Here is a 22,017-nt window from a genome sequence, read left to right as displayed (position 1 = left end):
TTAGATTGTGAACTTTAGGAATCTTGATGAATTTTAGTTTTTATGAACTAATTAAACTTAAACTTTAGAAATCTTGAATTATTGTAGGATTTATGAACTTTAGGTTGTGAACTTTAGAAATTTTGAATTTTGAATTTATGAACTTAGGTTGTGAACTTTAGAAATCTTGATGAATTATAAACATTATGAACTAATTAACCTTGAATATCTATAATTTTGTAGATGTGACATTTTTTGTGGATGTATAACATGCATTATGAAATTGATGGTGGTTTGAAACCTGAGTTTATTGATGATGTAAGAGATTTTATTGATCATGCATTGACACTTGATATTTTGAAAAAAAAATGAATTGGTTAGATAATGTCCTTGTCCTAAATGTAGGTGCTTAAAATTTTTTAATGCAGACACAGTTATAATTCATTTGTATGGTAATGATTTAAGTTGAGATATTTTGTATTAGTTGATAATGAAGAAATAAATGAATTGAATGGTATATTTTATAATTTTCTGTCCATGGATGATATAGTATGCTTGAACCATATAATAATATGATATGGTGCCACATGATAGGGTTCAACATAATACATTTCAACATGATAGATTTCATGAAATCATTAGTGATGTTTTTGGGGTTCAAGATGGGATGAAACTTGAACAATATTTGTTACACCCCAGAAATTTTTCGTCTTACTATGGCTATAGATGGCTTAATCGTGAGCTGAGATGGAGCCCACTTAATGGATTTTTATAAAAAGGACATATGATAATTTATATGGATAATGTATGTGAAGTTAAACACAACTCAAGGAGGACCCTTGAGCCAAATCCAAGTGTGAGCTCTCCAAAAAGATGTTTTTAAGTTATGTTTTTGGGCAATCTGACTTGGGGAGACCATAACACCATCATGGCTCAGGAATTTGGGAAAACTTATAAAATAAAAGTTGTAGATAATTGGATTATCTTTCCAACCATAGTTTGTGGAAATTTATTCGATATCGAAATCAAAAGATATGACTATTTTATTGAACATCGGCGTTGGCCGCAAGTAGAGAGCTACCACGTGGTGGATACGTGGCGGGACCAATCCACCGCCTTTTATCATTATACGTAGGCTCAAAAATATGTCATAAAAAATATGAAAATTGTTATATTCCGTATTTTCATACGTTGAGTCATACGCAAGAGAATTGACTCAAGTTAAAGACGCGATCATTTTCGGACACGAAGTGGAAATCCTTAATTTCCAATTTTAATTAGAACATAAATTGTTCATCAACTTTAATTAGTGTAACTAACTTATATCATTGGAGATTAGGAATAAATTCATTAATTGAAATTAGATGATTAAGTAGGAACTAGTGGTTCATTAAATTAATTAATCTAATCACTTGTATGGTCCCCACCTACACTAGTTAATCAATAAGATAGATAGATGATACATAGAGGGGCACGTGGGAAGCATCATATAGAGCATATAAAGTCTATGTATTAATGCCTAATGCTGAAAATACATTTCATTATCTTCTTGACCAAAACAAATTAGAGAGAGAAGTGAGAGGGGTAGAGAGAAGGGCTCTTAGCCAAGGCATCAATTGAGGAAGAAATTAAAGGGTGAAGTGTGGTTATTTCTCATGTAGATGGCAGCAAGATTTAATCCTAAGGTAAGATTTAATCTCCTTTTTCGTTTTTCCCTCATCTTGAAGGTAATTGAAGCTTGTGTGAGTTGATAAATGAGTGATGAATGTATGAAGTTATGGGTGTTGATGTTGAGGCATGGTAGGAGACGTTTGGGGCTGTTTTGGTGTGGAAAATAATGAATTAATTTTGCTTAGTATTTGATTGTTATTGTTATAGATTTTGGGATGAGAATGAAGGGATTAAATGGTTAAAGTTGAGGTTGAAATTCGTTTGTGGGATATGGTAGGACTTGTGGTGATATTAACATGCCTTTTTTGTATATGAATGAATGATGTTGTGGTTGTGTGTGGCTGCTGCAATAGGTCACGAAAATTGTTGAAAAATAGTATGAAATAAGGTATAAAAATTATAGGTGGTTTACTTGGCTTGTGGTATGTGTTCATGAGATTTTTGAGCATCTTTATGTTGTTAGTTAAGGGCTATTTTGATAGGTTGTTATTGTTCTTGTTGAGATTGGAATATTAATGATAATTAAGGTTATAATGAAGATATTAACTTGTATTAAATGGACTTGGAAGCAAGAAAATCCCATGAATAGTATTGGTATTAAAATGGACAGATTTGGAGTATTTTTGAATATCGTCTTGGCTTGTCTTGACATGGCATTTGAAGGTGTGATTATTGATGTTGCTTGGGGATTTTATGACTGATTTGAAAGGGGGGAAAAAGTGAGCAATATAAGGGAGTTGCTGCCCAGAATTTTGTGTTTTGCAAACCCGTTTTTGGATGGGACTGCTGTTAGTAAATTTAGCATAACTCCTTGTGTAAAGCTCCGTTTTGGTTGATTAAAGATGTTTTGGAAAGATATTTGATAGAGATAAAACTTTCATTTAGACTCTAAAATCCAGTTTTACTTTTATATACTCGAAAAAGGGTGATGAAGTTAAGGGGAGGTGCTGTCCAGTTTTTTTGTTTTTGTTCGAAATAATCTACTAACGATAAAAACGTTTTATGCCTTTCTATATCTTAACCATAACGCTTAACGTATTAATATAGGTATGAGGCAGCATATACATGTTGTGTGTGGATAAACACTAAAGGTATGTAAAGCTAACCTTCTTTCTTTTGACATGATTTATATGAAACAAACGGACGAAGGTATCAATTCCAAAGAACCTCTTATTTTTAGAGACACTAGGATGGCTAATCTTCGTAAATTCCTAGAAATTATATCATTATATTTTGATACATGAGTTTGATTCCAGCCATCCTATTCTGATATAATTCATGCTTTAGTATAATTCATAATGGCAATCGAAGGTTACTTGAAATAACTATTATCTTGATTTTTAAATGATAGTTATTTCAATTATTTAATTGATCCTCATATTATGTTTCGAAATATGGAAAATGATTTCTGAAAGACTGTTTTGACCTAGACCATTGTGACATCGGAAAGAAGTACACTATGATTATAGCTCAGTTTCTTTTATATGACTTGTCATCAGGATTAAGCTATTGAGTCTCTATAAATGTTTTTATATTTTAAATTGCATTTAGTTTCTCACTACTCTACTCGTGCATACTGTAACCATTCTTTCACTGAGCCTGGTCCAGGATATGTTATCAAGCGTACTTCTCTGCATTTTTCGCCATGCCCCGACGTGAGGGGGCAGGTATGACATGTACATGGGTTGTGGTGTATATTATGCCACGGAGTTATGCTGTGCCATGTACACATATGCTTATGATATGGTATGATATGATTTGATATGATTTGATATGGCCATCTGATATGATATGATCTGTTACGGAGATATTCCCTACTCTGATGTTATGATGTGCTGTGGCGCCAATGACGGGAGGGCGACCATGTTTTGTTCACCGAGTCCCATGACATGGGGCCGGATATGGCATATGTCTTTGCATATATGATTTGTGATTATGATAAGCATTTTGAAATTTTGAACATTTATTTTGTTTTCTGCACCTACTATTCAGATTATGATTTTAATTTATTACAATTCATGCTTTACATATTCGGTACATTTTTCGTACTGACCCCCTTTCTTCGGGGGATGCGTTACATGCCCGCAGGTACCGAAGTTCGATTTGCTGATCCACCTGTTTAGGATATTTGCTGCGTCGTTGACAGTGCTTCCTTGTTCGGAGCTTGTATTTTGGTACTAATTTTATCTCTGTATATTTAGATATTTTGGTCAGGGGTACGACGGGGCCCTGTCTCGTCATATGACTATGCTATCATCTGTAGAGGTCTGTAGACAGAGTTATGTTGTGGGTTTTGTATATATGGTTTGGGTTTTGTGTGTTTTGTGACGCCCTATCAGCCCTCGTGCCTACATCTATTTTTGCGATCTATTTAGCAATCTTTTCTAATCACTATCTTTGTTTTTTTTTCCGATTAAAAGGCTAATTTAGGATAAGGGTACGTTTGGGTGCTCAATTCGGGCACCAATCACGGCCTACGGGGTTGGATCGTGACAATGATGAAGCTCCTAATGAAGAAGCAAAACACTTCTATCAACAATTAGAAGAGACTAGCCGTCCACTATGTGAAGGGAGTTCGCACTCTGTTTTGTCAATTGCAATTAAATTAATGAATATTAATCTAACTATAGTTAAATCAAATTGGAGTATTTCTCATATGGCTATAGATTCAGTGGTTGATCTTTTGGGTGAACTGGTTAATCTAGAGTTTAACATACCTAAAAACTTCTATCAGGTAAATAGATCGATTTCCAAGTTAGGTTTGTTGTATGATAAAATTCATTCTTGTGTTAATGGTTGCATGTTGTTTTACAAGAATGATAGTGAATTAGAAAATTGTAAGTTTTGTGGATACGCTTATTATAAAAGGACTCATGCTGGAAAGATAATCTCAATTAAGAATTAAGATGATGCGTTATTTATCTCTTATTTTTAGATTAAAGAGGTTATATTCATCGATGAGGTCTGCCCCGCATATGAGATGATATTATGAATATAGAAGGCGGCCATGTGCCTTATCTCATCCATCTGATGAAGAAGCATGAAAGCATTTTAATAACATATATCCTGATTTTGCTAGTGAACCAACAAATGTTAGATTGTGGTTGTATTCAGATAACTTCACCCATTCTCTAATTTTGTGTTCAGAAAAATTATTAGAGAGTAGTTTAGATAATTCATGTTATTACTACTAAGTTGGAGAAGATATTTCCATGTGATTTTTTTGATGTGATGTAGTATCTTTCAATTCATCGTGTACAAAAGGCCCGCATTAGATGTCCTGTTCAAACAAAATAGATGTATCTATCTGACAGGTAACGTTTTTCTTTATATTCATTAAGTTATTTTTTATTATACACTCTAATTAGTAGCTAACATGTATAGATATATACATACAGAAAAATTGACAATTGCTAACAAACAATTAATCAAAGGGGAAAGATCGAAGGATTAGTTGTTCAAGATCATATTGCGAGAGAAACTGATGACTCTTATTCTTATTACTTTGAGAATGAAGTACCATGTATGAGAAATATGCTCACTCGCAATGATAAAGGTGATAGTGATCCTATATTTTCAGCTATATCAAATTTCAATCAAAGTGATCGAGGATATAAAAGCGTGGAAGGCAAGACTTCACTAGTATGAAAAAATAATCAGTTGTGACAGATATTTTACTTAATTTTTCAGAGATTCAACCATGTCTTAAGTAAGTGTTAAATTATATTATCAAATTAAATATTAATAAGTGTTTATTAACTAACAACAAATCTCAATGTACGATTATTAGCTTGTTCGTAAACACACGAGATAATGAAGCTATATATATGAGATTTTTCAAATGGTTGAAAGAATATGAAAGTGTAAGCTTATATATTGAATCAATACGTATAATGTATTCATTATACTAAATTGTATAATTTTTGAGTAACAATATATAGGTTACGATGAATACTCTAATGTGGAACACTTACCACTAGTGAGAGATGTTGCACTTGAACTTGAATTTCAAATTCAAATAATTAGTAAGTGTTGTGTGAATGATTTTAAGCTTCATACTAAAGAAGTTTCTAGATATAAGAAAATCAATAATAGTAGTGTACGCGTTCAAGGTGATGTCGACGATAGTGGCTAAACTATTGAATATTATTATGTGATTTAGAAGATTATTGAAGTAAGATATTCAGGGTGATCTAAACAAATAGTATTATTCGTTGTAAGTGGTTTGATCCATCACATAGAGACACAAAGATGGACCAACAACATAATATAATTGAAGTTAAGAACACCAAACAATACGGAAGTTACAATTCTTTTATCATTGACTAAATTCTAAAAAAATGTATTATGCTCTATATTCGTTGCGTAGACATAAGGCTGACTGGCGGGTTGTTATAAAGACTAAGTTTGTGAGAAGGATTGAAATTGAGAATTTCTTAAATGTGGCGTATCAAAATAATGTCGGAGTTGTTCAACAACAAATTGATGTTGAATTGGAAATCACACCAAAACATTCTCAACACATATTAAAAGAAGTTTTTGATGATAAGCTAATGTCAAATATTGAAGAAGAAATAAATGAGAAAAATGAATCATTCGAGGAGGATGAATGGGAGGACAATGAATATGAACAATTAGGGAGAAGAAATAGAAAGATGATGAAAATGAAACAAACGAGGAGGGAGAGTAGGAGAATGATATACTACAGCTAGTATGTAAGTTAATTTATTTTGCTAATACTAAATTTCTTTAAATTAAATTTATATATATATATATATATATATATATATATATATATATATATATATATATATTATAACGTAAATTTGCATACAAATGTCATTAAGTGGTGATAGTGATAAATCTCGTGAGCATATTGAGATTAGTCATGCTGGACGTAAGACTAAAAAGAAGAAAGCTAGTAGGCCTATCGATCTTGAGAATATGTTAGGACATATTTCTTCTGCGCCGGATTGACAACTTTCTAATCCTAAACATATTCATGTTGCTCCATTTGAAATTGTGGATCCCTTAGTGTATCATAATCAACTCAGCTCCATCTCCCACGTGGTGCTTCTTCTACTTCCCAGTCCAGACTTTCGCCACACTTACCTACCTACAGCGGTTTATCTTTGACCACAACCCTTATTATCTTGTACTCTATTTTTCATAGTTCTATCACTCACAACTGCATCTGCTCACCTATGACTTAGAGATATCAGCATTGAGTCAAATGTTATGGTTGGTACTCTTCAATTGACACAACGCTATGTACTGGAGTATCACATTTACCTTCTCATGCTGCAACATTCGATGGGGAGCAAAATACGTTTAAGTTAGCACCTGGGTAGAAGGACAGAATTGGTAGAGTCATGATTGAGCCCGATGGATCATCTAAGTTTATTTTGTTAACTATTAATTTCTTTATTTTATTTATTTCTTCTACATTAATATTAAATTTATAAAATAACATGTTTATTATATGTCTTGCAGGTGGCATCCTTCGAAGGATGCTGTTAGGGCTTTCCGAAAAGCGTTAAGGAAAAACATGATGGGCATAATTGTGTCATATTTCCGTCGATTTTGACAAAAAAGTGACGCAGTCCGTCGTTTTTAGCTTTCGTTTTTCGACAGTTTTTTTAATAGTGATATCTTAATAATTCTACAACGATTTAGCATATGTACAAATCGATAATCGATAAGTTAAATCGATAAACTTCAAAATTAAACTAATTGATACACAGTCCTAGTGTGAAGCAATGTCTAACCAAAATAGCAATCACATGAGTTCTCTTTCTTTTCATTTGACAGATACATAAATGGAACATGGGGCATGGTAAACACATAGCGCATCTGGTGTAGCGGTATCATAGTACCCTCCCACGGTACTGAGCGGGGTTCAATTTCCCGGATGAGCATCATTAGTTTTATATTTATATTAATCATTATTTTTAGGGGTGCGAAAAGTTTAAAACGGACAAATAAAAGTGAATGGAGGAAGTATTCGATAATGCGGTCAATATAAAGAATTTTATATCATCAAGTAACTTTTACTTGGGACATTTGAAGTTTTGTTTGTACAATTTAAATTTTTTAAGTTGTATTTTTTCATAAATCTTACGAAGTTATGAAAATGTCAGAATTTTTTCCAATTCTTACATAATCCACCAAATAAACAAATTATAGTTCACAAAATATTAGAATATCCTATAGCACTACATTGATAAATAACATATCTCCTTATTTCTTATATAAATAAATATTTGTAACTATAAATTTTTAAATACACATAAATTTATAAAGATTCACTAATCAACAATATTAATAACAAATTATAATTTTTTCATATGGTACAAACAATCACTTCACATTGAATATATATTTTTAAAAAATTTTAAAATAATAAATACAATTTATGGTCAGATTTACACTTAAAAAATAAAAATCGTGATTTGGAATCCCCTTCATTTCATTAACCTAAATCATGCAATACAAGTTGTAGTTACTTCTAGGAGGTTCTTAACATATATGGGGTGAATTGGCTGGCCACATCCCTTGTTACTTTTTGCAAAAAACTCAATGAGTCCACGTGACTTATGTATCTTTAGCGGCCCAAAATTGAATTACGTGGCTCCAAAAATATCCACCCTTTTTTGTCTCCTCCCTTTTTTACCCTTCCATCATGCACACTATAAATCCCCACCAACTCTTACAACGCAATTATATCAAAGTGAGTTAATTAGTTTGATAACTTAGGAATAATCTTTCTCAACTTTCTTTTAACTCTTGAAGATTAAAGCATTTTCTCTATTCTTTTGAGTCTTATTAGAGGTAAAAATATGACAACTACTTCATTTGCCATGCAATCCATGATTTTGGGAAGCCCAGTTATGTCAAGTTTTTCACAAAGTAAAAATGTCTTGAATCAGTTTGTTCCTAGTTGTTACTTGCCACGCCTTCACAGGAGCTCGCCTCTTCGTGTTAAGTGTATGTCTGAGGTAGGTGCATAAAATTTAAACTCTTGTTATATTTAATTTGTTCATATGTACTAGTAACTTTTTCTTAAATCAAAAAATAGTACTTTCAGTTTATTAGATTTTTTATTTTTCTACATTCAAATTATGTAAATTTGATTAATGCAGAAGGGTGAGAAATTAGAGCAATCTTCAACCCCTTTGACTGATTCTGATGCTACAGTACCCAAGTCAATACCTGCTCCTCCTGCAAAGGTTGGTATCTTTTTTCTTGAAAAGTTCACATATCTTATATTAAGTAGGTGTTTGAATTAGCTTATTTAATTTAACATTTCTTTTCTACCTGTGTTATTTATGTAACAGCCAAAGGTAAGCACCAATTTCATGGACGTATTCTCATTCAGTGGTCCAGCACCTGAGAGGATCAACGGTAGGCTAGCGATGATTGGATTTGTAGCAGCTATGGGTGTGGAGTTAGCCAACGGTGCAGATTTATCTGCACAATTATCAAGCGGTGGATTTTCATGGTTCCTGGGATCAAGTGCTTTGCTAACTTTGGCTTCACTAATCCCATTGTTCCAAGGAGTTACTGCTGAGTCTAAATCTGGTGGGATAATGAGTGCTGATGCTGAGATTTGGAATGGAAGATTTGCTATGTTGGGATTAGTTGCTTTAGCTTTTACTGAATATGTTAAAGGAGCTGCCCTCTTCCAAGTCTGAATGTATATAAATTCACTAATATCAAGTTAATTTTATTTCCTTAAAAGCTTATTTCAATTCAGGAGATGTCAGTATATCTCTTTGTTACCTAATTATCATGAATATAAATATACAATGAGCTTTAACAAAATATCAATGATAACTTGGATCTTGACATATTAGTAGTATTCTCTCCGTGGCGTAGTTAGATTTGGCATGGATTTAAGAAAATAAAAGAAGATTTTTTATTTTGTGGTTTTAAATTAAAATTATGTCAAATTATAAAAATATTCTTTAATTTTATGTTTTAAAATATATTATATGAAAAGTTGAAATTAAAATATTATCAAAAAAAAAGATTGTTTTTTTAAAACATATTAAAAAAAAATGAAGCTATGAAACGGAGGGAGTAATATTTTAAAGAGATAATTACAATAGTTGCCATTCGTCGACAGTAATTATAAAAAAATGACTGTATATGCCAGTATAGTTATTGTATATTTTGTAAAGTCAATTCTATATTTTATATCTGAGTGTATTATAATATGTACATTTAAAGTAGTATAATTAATTTATATTATATAGTCAGTGTATTTTTTATGATTTTTAGCAAGTTGTATTAAATAGTCATTACATATTTTTTATGATTTTTGATAAAAAAATTTATATAAATAAAATATATATAACTATATTTATTGTAAACTAATTAGTTTATTATATATTTAAAATTATCCCTATTCTAAATGCTAAATCAAAATAATCATTTTAAGCGTAAATACAGTCCAAAATACCAGAGTAATCCAAGTGTAGGCAACATATGAAGTGACAAAGTTGATGTGCAAACATGAATTAAAAGTTATGAATTAAAAGTTAGGTATTTTGATGCATTTGACATAATTTTATTTTGTCATAAAATTAATTTTTAAATTATTTTCTTGATTGATGGACTAAGCGTTACTAAAATATCTAAAAGAATCTCGCAATTTCTTCCATATTTTCCCCCCTCTTTTCCTCTCTAAAATATAGGGGTTAAAATTAATTTTTTAAATTATTTCCTTGATTGATGGACTAAGCGTTATTAAAATATCTAAAAGAATCTCACAATTTCTTCCATATTTTTCCCTCTCTCCTCTCTAAAATATAGGGGTTAAAATTAATTTTTTAAATTATTTTCTTGATTGATGGACTAAGCGTTATTAAAATATTTAAAAGAATCTAATGATTATACAGTGTGAACTGCGAAGTAGTGTACAGTGTGAATTATATATGGCACTGATAGTATGATATAATGATTATATATTTATATTAATATTTTTGTTTGATATTTGTATATGAGTAAATATTTAAATAGTAAATTATTATTATTATAATCTTAATGGGTTATCAGTTTACCCAACAACCCAATATTAAAAAATCAATACCGAACCATAATTATTTAGTGAATATGTTTAAGGAGCTGCCCTCTTCCAAGTCTGAATGTATATAAATTCACTAATATCAAGTTAATTTTATTTCCTTATACTGATATCTCCTGAATTCAAATATGCTTTTATCTCTTTGTTACCTATTTATCATGAATATAAATATACAATGAGCTTTAACAAAGTATCAATGATAACTTGGATCTTGACAAGATTATAGTAATATTCTTTAAATGATAAACAACGCAAATATACTCCAGAATACATGAGTAATTCAATTATAAGTAACATATGTAGTGACAATGAATTAAAAGTTCTGGTATATTTGACAAAACGGAGGAATGCAAGACCCTTTTTTTGTCCCGGTCGAGCTGAAAGAGAACCATTTTAAGGAAACACTACAATACATATGATTTTATGAGAACATCATCTCCTCAGTACCAGCTGCTGCATCGTGATGAAACATAACTTAGAGTAGCGAACCACACAAGTCATACCTTCGTGATGGAATGATCTTTTCACCATCGTGTAAAATGTTCCGACTAACGACAAATGGAAAAGGTAAAATGCATGCTTCATTTTTAACACGCTCATCTTCATCGTATTACATGCTTACATTTTTCACACTGCCATCTCTCATACATTGTTGAAGGGAAAAATATACTGGCTACAATGTACTATTGACAACCACCAATTTGTGCAGTCTGGAAACACTGTTTACTTCAACAGACTTCATATTCTATACTTGACCAAAAGAGTAGTTGCTTCTTCAAAATTGATATAATGGGAGTTGTTTACCATGTAGAACTATATTATAAGCCTAACCTTGACCAATACCTTTATTTATTATACTAGTGATATTTCAATTCACTCAGCTGTAAGTAAAATCCTCTACTCTTTTAAGTTATGAACAGAAAAGAATGACAAGAATACATATCTATAGATACATGTATGTATATACACAGCGTAGTCTTCTGGGATCACAATCCGTCAAACTGGTACCTCTATCTTTAGCTCATTTCCTTTCATGTCACCTTTCTGAGGCTTTTCAGCCTCCTCGCCTACATTATCCTGTTTTCAGACATGGAAAGATTCAGAGAATGATTACTCAAAAATACGATAATCAGAAAACTTGGTATTTTACCAGTAAAAACACTTCAACCCTTCCAGAACACACACATCATACTCGACATTATGAATGAAACTGAAGAGAGACAACAACTAATTTCAAAATGCAATGTTGAACAAACTCCCAAGATGACATAGAAGGATCCTGAAGAAACATAAAAAAATAATTTTGTGGACATGGAATTCTAATCATGCTGTTTGACAGTTTCTAAGAGCATGAAAGCATACAAGAGTTGGCTTTGGACAGGTAGATAACAACCACAAACAGAAAGAGTGAGAGCGACACACTTGGAAATACAAAAGAGAAGGCAAAAAACAGAGAAAGCCAGTGCACATAAATCCAGGCTCAACAAACCATATTAATTCAGTCAAAAAACAACCTTCTAACATGGTCAAGAAAATATCCTGGCATCCATCTAAATCCCCCAACCCAACCATACACCATACATAAGATGGGTCGGATCAAGTACAGAAAGTAAGAATACTTACTTGGAGAGGAAGGTCAGCCGGGAAAAGATTTATGCTGCTAGGAGAAAAGTTGAGACCACTGCGGAAAACAAAGAAAACAAATGAGTTACAGATTGGGAAAATCTACATCCACCACCACATATGAAATAGGTATAAGAGGATAAATCCACTTGTACGGTATATGATTCAATCAATAAATGGTAGATTACATGTTTCAAAACAAAACATTGAGAAACACAAAGATATAAAACTTGGAAAAGCACATGGAATTAAAGGATACTCTAACAAAGAGCATGTGTTTTACTATAAAAACCAACCTCCGAGACAACACCAGCTGCCACACATATGGAATGAAGAACTCTTCAGGATGACTCTCTTGTTCATATGTGAAACGCAATTGGGTAAACATCTGGTGCCAACAAATATGATAATCAGATACAATCAACTCATCATAAGTTGGCATAACTACTAAATGAATTAGCATTCTACCTTTAGTCCGTCAACCCTCCAAGATCGGCAATTAACAATAATCACTTGCAGTACTTTCTCTACAGACCATTCCCCGTCCATCTTTTGGGCATCCATGCGACTGTTGAAGAAGTCCAAAACCTTGCAATAACATCACAAAATCATAATGCCTTCCAGACTACACTATCGAACTGTTACAGTGAGTACAAAGTAAGTTCCACTTTCAAGGAACCCCTTTTCAAAAACATAGGAACTGCAAACGCACAAATGAATAAGCACACCATAAATATGTTGTCAAGAAGCTCATTGAATCGTGGATGACTTTTGAATGGCTGAAAGACTTCCTGCCTGTGCATAATTGCATAAACAACCTGCCAGTTTTGGAATGCAATTAATAAAAGCTGCAACAAGCAAATAATCCTCATGAACAAACAACTATAGAAGATCAAAAGTACTAATACCTCAGGATTCCGCGGCAAGGAATAGGTCAGAATTGCATTTAATATCTCAAGAACAATTCTTAAGAAGTCCGTATAAATATGCAGCTCCGCTGCCTGCAAAAATATTTGAAGAACTTTAATGCTATCAACTACCAATTATGCTAGATGAGAGCAATTAATAAAGAAAAGGTCAATGAGCTAAAGGCCAAGTGTGAAGTACCATGTCTTCTTGGAGATTATTTCCTTCCTTTGATTCACCATTGGGCACATGCATCTTATCATTTTTCATCTCTGCCAATTTGTTGTACCTAAATTGTAGATCAAGCTCAAAATACCAATCAAACAACCAAAACACTTTATAAAGTCACTAGTAGACACAAGGAACAAGAAACTTACTTGCGTGCAAGCATGTCAAATAGGCTTACTAAACGTTGTGATGCATAACCACTTAGGCGATGGACATGAGGTGCCATATTAGCTAAAGTTGCAAGGCAATTTGTATGAAGGTAAACATCCTGTTAAATAAATCAGAAAACATACGCTTGAAGTCGGCTTTCATGGTTTGATCAATTTCATCATGTAACACATCAACAAATTACCAATGACAAGAGAAAATTTTTTTGTAAAGAGGAACTTTAATTATGCACCCCATGCTCAACAGAAGTCAAGGATCCATTCCATGTAGTTGTATTGCTCTACCCAAATTGCTCATTACAACAATTCAAGTAGATGTATCAGTAGATCACTAAAAATACTGCCTCATGACAGTACATTCTGATGAGGACATACGTAACAGCTCAGAGTGTAAAATAAATATCTATTGGAACTGCCAGAAATATTAAGAAACTGTTTACCTTCCCGTCCAAGGAAAGAAAAAAGAGATACAGAACAGCAGAGAGAGAGAACATGAAATAAAGAGAGTCCAATTATGAACTCCCAGAAATTTCAAATCATACCCGCAACTTAGATAGGTTGTATTTCACCGTCCTTGTCAAAATTATGACCATAAGAGAACCAAGAGAGGTCTGATGAAGAACACGCTCTTGGTACCATGGAACACTGGGAAGGACCTGCAGAAAGATGTGGAATCAAGATAGTCCACGTTTATGTATCAAAAAGACAGAGAGATTCTTTACTTACCAGTTTGTGAATGCTGGCATTGAATGAGGAATCTTGGCTAAGTATAAGAAGGATAATCAGCACCATATATATTTGATTGGATGTCCTCCTAGGTGCATTATACAGTGTTTCGAGCAAAGGCATCAACTGTTGATTTATTCAAACAGACAGTAAGATTCTCAGATCTAACTGAAGGGGCAAGAAATTATATTTAGCCATGCGAGAACAGTCGAAAAGTGAGATTCTCAAAAATAACATTTGGAAAGTGAGATTACCAAAAATAACAGTCGGAAACTGGATAAGAAAGATAAGTGGAAAAAGTTCAGTATCTGCTGCTAATGGATAACCAACTATCTGTTCTTCATCAAAACAAAAAAAATAACCAAATATCTGCTAATGGATAACCAAGGGTCATAGTCCCAATTATTATTGTTAAGACCTCAAATCCAAAAATACAGCAACTTGTTGCGCAAGCAGTTGCAAGAAATCAAACTACGCCTAGCTACACCCTTTTATTGCTTGTTAATACTCTCCTTATCCATTCTCCTTATCCATCATGTATTCTCTAGAATATTGATTTCCTTACACAGTGATTGGTGGGAGTGATATCCACAAGCAACAGCCATTATTCAGTCAGAAATAAAATACAACATAAGCCATCAAATTTTACCAGTGTATCCAGATCAGTCCGCACCAACACATACTCAAGAAAATCTGAATTCCCATGAACTAGTGAATAAAGCAGAAGTGCAGAAGTCTCATCAGCCAAGCACCTGAAAACATAGTTACAAGCCCACCCACTCATTACCAAAGGCAAATAATGTATGTGAACAATTGTATCATCAGACATACAAATAAACTATATCATCAGACATACAAATAAACTATGTTGTGCTATCAGATCATAATGAGGAAGTAGGCAACACATATTTAACAGAGACAAATTTGCAATGAAGAGGGCTGATCATTTGTAGTAGACGCCCCCTTCTGTGAAGAGAAGCCAGAAGACACAAATCTTCTTTTTGCATTGCAAAATTATTGCACAGCTTCGGAACATGCTTTTTGACATTTTGGGTTTAAAGAGGACCACGACAAGAGCCACATTGGAGCTTCTACAAGGTTGGCAAAGAGAGGTATACATTCAAGAGTTCAGAATGCAATACCAGCGACAATTTGGTGGATAATATGAGAAGAGAGCAACTCAAGAATTTTTTAGGATAAGGACAATGTATCTAGTCTTATGTTCAATTGTATTTCTTAACTTCACCTTTTGGACCAGCATGGAAGATGTATATGATTGTCACAATGTAGAGGCATGCTCAACTTTATTAGTTCTCTACATATTTTTTTTTGATAAAGTACTGTTCAGCCTATTTCACAGAACAAGTAATTAGTTCTCTAAATAGTCCGTGAGAACTATTTTTGTGCTACTCAATTGTCCATACCAGCATACCCTTTATGCTGATGAATTTATAAAATTTCCCCTTACTTATCAGGGGGAAAAAAGATCATAACGTGGAAGTAGTTTTAAGGGTATTTCACTATGAACAGACCAAAAGGATTGACTAAAAGCCAAATGATAAAACATCTCCGCCACGGGGATGTAAAAGGTCACAAATAAACTCCTCGAGCATAGCCAGTTTTCATAACAAAATAGGAGCTACTATTGTACACAACTTTTAGTTGTCACCTTAGATCAACAAGTGAGATAGATTCACACTTACATTCCAAGGGTATCGAAAAGAGAAGCAAAGGGTAATCTCACAACTGGACCACCAGGTGCATTCCCCTCGACATCAACACGATCATCTGCTTGAGATAACACAAAGAAGCTTAGAATCAACAAAATTCATGAAGTAGCAAAAGCGACAGCAGAACGAAAAAAGAATCGTTCTAACATTCAATATCCCGAGCATTCTCAAGGGCCTTGCAGTAAGGATTCTCAAAGAAGGATTCTTCCTTTGGCAGCGAATCTGGACCGCTGTAGTCAATTTTATCTTTGAAATTGTCCACACCAAGACTCTTGCGGTAATGAACAAGGATGAGTAAAATATTAAGACTGTTGTCTGCCAATGGGCTTCTGGAAGCTTCATTACTTGAACTTGCGAAGAAATTCAACGGCAGTAGCACGAGATTTGCTGCAAGTCAATGGATAAGGCAGAAGTTCAACGAGAATGATAGGACAGCACAACGACTAAACAAGAGGCATAATAAGTGAATGAATTGGGGATGGAGGGATTCAACAATTCTAGGATAATCTTTTGACTACGTAATGCTGCAAATATGAGCAAAGGAACAAGAATGATTTTATAGAATGGAGATTTTGGAGATGTGGCAATAGCCGAATTGGAGCCAAACTTGTGCTAAGCAAGTAAATATACAGATCATATAAATGCAGATTTCAACACTTCCATAATATCCCAAATGCTATAAGAGGAACACAATAAATCACTTCATCCTACCCGCAACAGAGCCAACTCTCTGTAAAACTCCAGGCTGATATCCTTCAGAAAATATGTAATATGATGAAGCCTTCAGAGGGAAACGTGGCCATGTGATGTAGTTAAGAAGCAGCTTACGAATAGCCAGATTGACCAAAGAAGTTGGCTGAAGACAAAAATACATTCAGAAGCGGCTCATAACTTGCCAAGAAACTTACAGCAAATACAAAAGCAAATTGATAAGATTTCAATAGTTTTTAGAAATATCTACTGAGAGAAACCAATGATGACCTGAGACATCGCTGCATCAAAGAAAGGATGAATATCATCGACTCCAAGTGATGGCCCAGAAAGAAGCTGAGTTGATAACGCAACAAGCATGAAATTAAGCAACTCATAGTGTAGAAGATATGTATCAGAGCTGTCAGAAAAACCACAGAGTATTAGGAAAACAACTGGCAAGCCAAGTGAGAAGATATTTATTGCACAAAAGCTCTACATACCTTACATCTACTTTGCCAAGAAAATTAAGCACACTATTCACAACAAGATGCTCAATACTCTGTTCTGTAAAAGAAAATGAAGAGGAATGGTGGTAAGAGTAAGGAAGTAAAGAACTTGGATTCCCAGACATCTGAGCATAAAGATAAAAAATAAGTGAGAAGGTCAAACAACATAGATTCCCAAATGTTGTGGACTCGACCAGATCAAAATCAGCAAAGAACAGCTTATGAAAGCTACCCCTAGTGAAATAAGCTCTATAAGAGATACGAGTTAGAATCTGGAAGAATTTGTCGGTCACTACAAAGGTATGGCTCAACTTCAACAACTTGTGAAAGCTAACTCACTCAAATCAGCACTACAAGAGATATGAGTTAGAATCTCAAAGAATCATTTGGTCATTACAAACGTATTGCTCAATTTCATCCATAAATAAGTAAAAAGAAATTTCTTAATTTACCCTAATGTGAGTCCAAAAAAAAATGTAGTATACTTGGAGACGATCATTCAACACAACATACCCAGTGAAATCCCACAAGTGGGGTCTGTGGAGGGTTAGATGTATGCAGACTTTATCACTACCTCGTGGAGATAGAGACGATCATTCAAGTTCTTCATAAATTAGAATACACAGTACACATTGTTTTGAACAGCGAAAATGATGTTGAGAAGAAAAGACACAATTAGATCTACCTTATAAAATAAAAAGGGAATCCACGATTAGATATTTGAACAAATAGCATCCACATTCACTTTGTTTAAGTCATAATGGTTGAAAAATAGTGTAGTGATCACTTAAGTTGCTACATACTCCGATTGCCCTCCCCCACACAAAAGGAAAAAGAAGATACATTCGGAAGAGAGAACAAAATTGTAAAATGAAATAGGAATATAGATAAGAAAATCAGAGAAGTCCCACTAACCAAAAATGACCAGGTTGTGAATGCATTACCTTTAGGGACTTTACTTGGAATTTCCTCACTTTCATTCAGAAACATGTATAGATCTTCAAAGTTGTCAGTTTTGGCATTCTCAATGAGGTGCTTCAGAAAAACAGATGAGACGTACACTGCATTGAGGGCTTTCACATAAGCTGATGAAGAAGCATCGGACGTAGAAACACACTCTTGCAAGCACCAGGACAGGTGAATTAAAATTTTGGCAAGATGCCTTGTGTAACAGTTGTTCTGAGCTGCAAGAAACAACAGATGGTCTTAGAAGATCATACCAGTGAGGTCATCATCCGCACCCCAACCCCAAGACATAAGGCAAATGAGATGGAAAAAACATCAAAATAAATTATTCCCACTCATGAGCAAGAATTGGTTCTAGAAAAATTAAACAGGGAAGTTATAGAAAGAATACACAATAAGAGGGTCAGATAAAGAGTTTATATGGTTAGTGCCAATAGACTGCTAATAAGTCATAAAAGATGTAAGAGGGACATCTTACAACCACTGCAGCTATGTCATTATAATAATAACTATATATCAGCAAGAAAATAGTAGTACAACCCAATATACATAGCATGAGGCTCAAAACATGAAAAGTAGAACGACTACCATGTTTCACCCTCTGCTTTACCAAATTATTTCATGCTTACATCACTTTATCAAAAAATAAATAAAAATCTAAGCTTTAAATAATGTTATATGGAAATTAGTACCAACTACTAAGTTCATTTTCCTTAAAGCAGCCCTCCGCATAATAAGGAACCACAAGAATGCAGAAAAGAGAGTACAATTTTTACTTGCACAACATTGGCAGGAAGTCAACACTCTCCATAACTTGAGGCCCAAGTAGAATTACCTGATTTTTGCACTACTCTTCAATAAGAAAAAGATTTATCAACTTAATAGTTGAGCAATTGCATGAATCTGCTCAAAATTTCCGGAATAGAAGTTCTTCTTGTTTCAAAATAACTCCAGGGGGAAATTTATGTGTTCCATAGTAACTTCACCTAGGCGCTTGAACTATAGCTGATCTTCAATTTTGTGTCTACTCTCGATAGGAGAACTTCTCCTAATTTGTACTCCTATCCAATAACAATTCTCATTTTTTTTACCTCCCTTGTTCTATAAATTATTACACAAGAATTCCAGATATACTTTTTGACAAAGAGAATTCCAGGTATACTATCAGTTTAAATGTAACAGAAATCAAGTGTATTTCTAGGCAGTACATGCTCTAGCTACATCTTCACATAAATGGTCTTAGCATGTAGCTGAGGCACCGCACAAGCTTGATACAAGACCTTTTTGTGCTTTTTTTCCTAATAAAGGTAAATTTTTATTAAAAAGATGGATTATCTAAAAAATATTATTATAAACACGGGGTAAACTCCACAAAAAGATGCAGACTAAATAGAGAACCTTTCAAAAAGACATGGTTTTCTACAAAAAGCACCCAATCATCTGTACTAACTAGATATAGAGCCCGTTTGGATTGGCTTTAAGTTGGTCAAAACCAACTTAAAGCCCCTTTTTAGCTTTTGGATGTGTTTGCCTAATGCTGACTTTAAGCCATAAAGTTCTTAAACTCAGTCAAAAATGAAAAGTTAGGATTCCTAACTTTTTTTTCCAAAGTGCTTAAAGTCATTTTCTTTGACCATGGAAATTACTTTTATATCCCTTATATTTTAACTAAATTCTCAAACTACCTTTTTTTATTTTTTTAACCCTAAAATTCACATCATAAGCACTTTTATCCAAACACTCAACTGCTTATTTATAAAAATAACTTCAGCACTTCAAAGTTCTAAAAGCACTTCATACATAAAAGCTACTTTTTTTAAGCCCATCCAAACGGGCTCATAGTAGTGCTCCAAAAACATGATAAAAGAACAAAGTTCCTTTAATATGTTCAAAAGAGCTCTCCATTCCATCAAGTGCCCTCTGGTTCCTCTCTTCATATTGTCCACATGACCGCCTCGGGATGCTACTTCCCATATCTCCTTCTATTTCTCTTTCATATTTCCTCCGTAGCTCCACGTCTGTTACTCCGTGCTATTAGTTATTGTATTCCAAACAGATCCACAACACACACCAAAGTTTGTGTGACACCAGCGAGTAAGTCATCTTTACTTTGAAAATAGTTCGAGTAAATGTCGAAAGAAGGTACGGTTCTAGGAACCAGTGAGTACATCCAATAACATATTTGTCCCCTTAAAAATTTAATGTTGATCTACTTGTAGCTTATAGAAAACATTTATCGTTTTAAGATCTATAAGTATATGTAAGATGGATGTCTAAGACGCCATATTATACTCCACATTCAAATTAAACTGCACAGTGCTCCTCCAAATTCGAACAATAATTAACCAAACTTAAAATTATTCTATCTCTCCTAAACTTTCAGTCCATTAAAATATTACAAGAGTCAATTTGGAAAATTTTGCTCTTTAATTGGAGATAATGATCCACTTTTTGAAGGAAATTTAGACTTGGAAATTACTATTGCAATTTATTCCATTTCAAATTGACACCATAATCCAATTTGTAAATCTTCGTCAGAGAATTCTTTCTGTGGCTCTTGGGAAGCGCAAATGGACCAAAATTTCGGAACCGAAAGACAATTGCATTTAAAAAGTTCTACAAGATCACTTGAGGGGATCAATGGTATAGAACATTTTTCTGTTATGTCTAACATTGTGACCAGTTCTAGTTTTAAGATTGGGAGACAACTAGGCTAGTTTCCACATTAAATAGAGAATGTAGGAGCACAAGAATACTCTGTGTAGAGCTCCACAAGTGGCAAATTTGATGGGTGGCTTCAGACTAACTACTTAAACAACTAGTGTAGACACTAAGCCTTTGACAAATCCTTAAAAGGGGCCAACTACAGAGTTGTGCAAACTTAAAAAAACAGTGGTAAAAATCACATGTACATTATGATTTTTTTTTCCTTTTCCATTTCTATTAGTTTAGGCACTTCCAACCTATGTTAGTCGGACTCTACAACTATGTTTCCGCGGAGTATCCTACACACACCCATCCATCCATATTTATCGAGTCCGAGTATCATAGCTTCCAACCTGATACAGTACCTCAACAACTGTGACAGTCACAATTCACTCACTCAACGCCCCAATTTACATACAATGAACCTTATTTGACTATATCAGACCACCACGGAAAGCTGCATCGGCAACTAAACCTAACATGTGAATATTCTAGTATCTTCCAATCGTCAACTAAAATAACTACATAACTTTTTCTTTTCTTCAACAAAACTCAATAAATAATCAAGGAAATAACTTAAAATTACAGATAGTTAGGTACCAAAGAGTAGGCAGGCTTGCTGAACACGATCCGGCGACCAATGGAGATTAAGAGGAAGCTCTAGAAGCTTCTGCCAGTAATCAGAAGCAAGAGGAAACGATTTCTCACAGATAAATGCTCCAATTAGATACTCCGCCGCTTCATGAGGCCTCGAACCACCTCCGAATCTCGGCGTTGACGGTACTCCCCCCATTCACACTACTCCGTCCGGCCGGCCGACACAGGAAATTAAACGGTGTGTATATATATATACCGACTCTTCTAGAATGCTCTAGTATCTTTGATAGTGCGAATTCACGAGATCGTAAAGAGGTTTCAATGGCATTTTGCGATGAAAAATTTGTTGGAGCTGTGGATCTGAGGAAAGAGAGTGGCTTAGGAACGAAGAGAGAGAGAGAGAGGACTTTTCATAGAAATCTCTTTGGTGT

General features: G+C 33.8%; 2 protein-coding genes across 2 annotated transcripts; one reads left to right on the top strand and one right to left on the bottom strand.

Annotated features, from left to right (window-relative positions):
• Positions 1-8,372: 8,372 nt before the first annotated feature.
• On the top strand, positions 8,373-9,401 carry LOC129883043 (early light-induced protein 1, chloroplastic-like). The gene is made up of 3 exons (XM_055957590.1): positions 8,373-8,648; positions 8,793-8,879; positions 8,988-9,401. The coding sequence occupies exons 1-3, from the start codon at positions 8,490-8,492 to the stop codon at positions 9,342-9,344; spliced, it is 603 nt and encodes a 200-aa protein (XP_055813565.1). The 5' UTR covers positions 8,373-8,489; the 3' UTR covers positions 9,345-9,401.
• A 1,898-nt stretch (positions 9,402-11,299) lies between these two features.
• Positions 11,300-22,017, bottom strand: LOC129883042 (uncharacterized). The gene is made up of 18 exons (XM_055957589.1): positions 21,590-22,017; positions 18,262-18,501; positions 17,312-17,375; positions 17,100-17,229; positions 16,830-16,974; positions 16,266-16,505; positions 16,092-16,176; positions 15,038-15,140; positions 14,389-14,514; positions 14,205-14,318; positions 13,645-13,763; positions 13,469-13,556; positions 13,270-13,362; positions 13,090-13,179; positions 12,830-12,949; positions 12,658-12,749; positions 12,362-12,419; positions 11,300-11,815 (listed from the first exon to the last, which is right to left on the bottom strand). Exons 1-18 carry the CDS (start codon positions 21,780-21,782, stop codon positions 11,735-11,737), a joined length of 2,181 nt encoding a protein of 726 aa, XP_055813564.1. The 5' UTR covers positions 21,783-22,017; the 3' UTR covers positions 11,300-11,734.

The sequence above is a fragment of the Solanum dulcamara genome, chromosome 3, assembly GCF_947179165.1.
Source record: "Solanum dulcamara chromosome 3, daSolDulc1.2, whole genome shotgun sequence".
In the NCBI taxonomy this organism is placed as follows: Eukaryota; Viridiplantae; Streptophyta; class Magnoliopsida; order Solanales; family Solanaceae; genus Solanum; species Solanum dulcamara.
The sequence above is the reverse complement of the archived record's forward strand: the minus strand, read 5'-3'. Positions and strand labels throughout refer to the sequence as shown.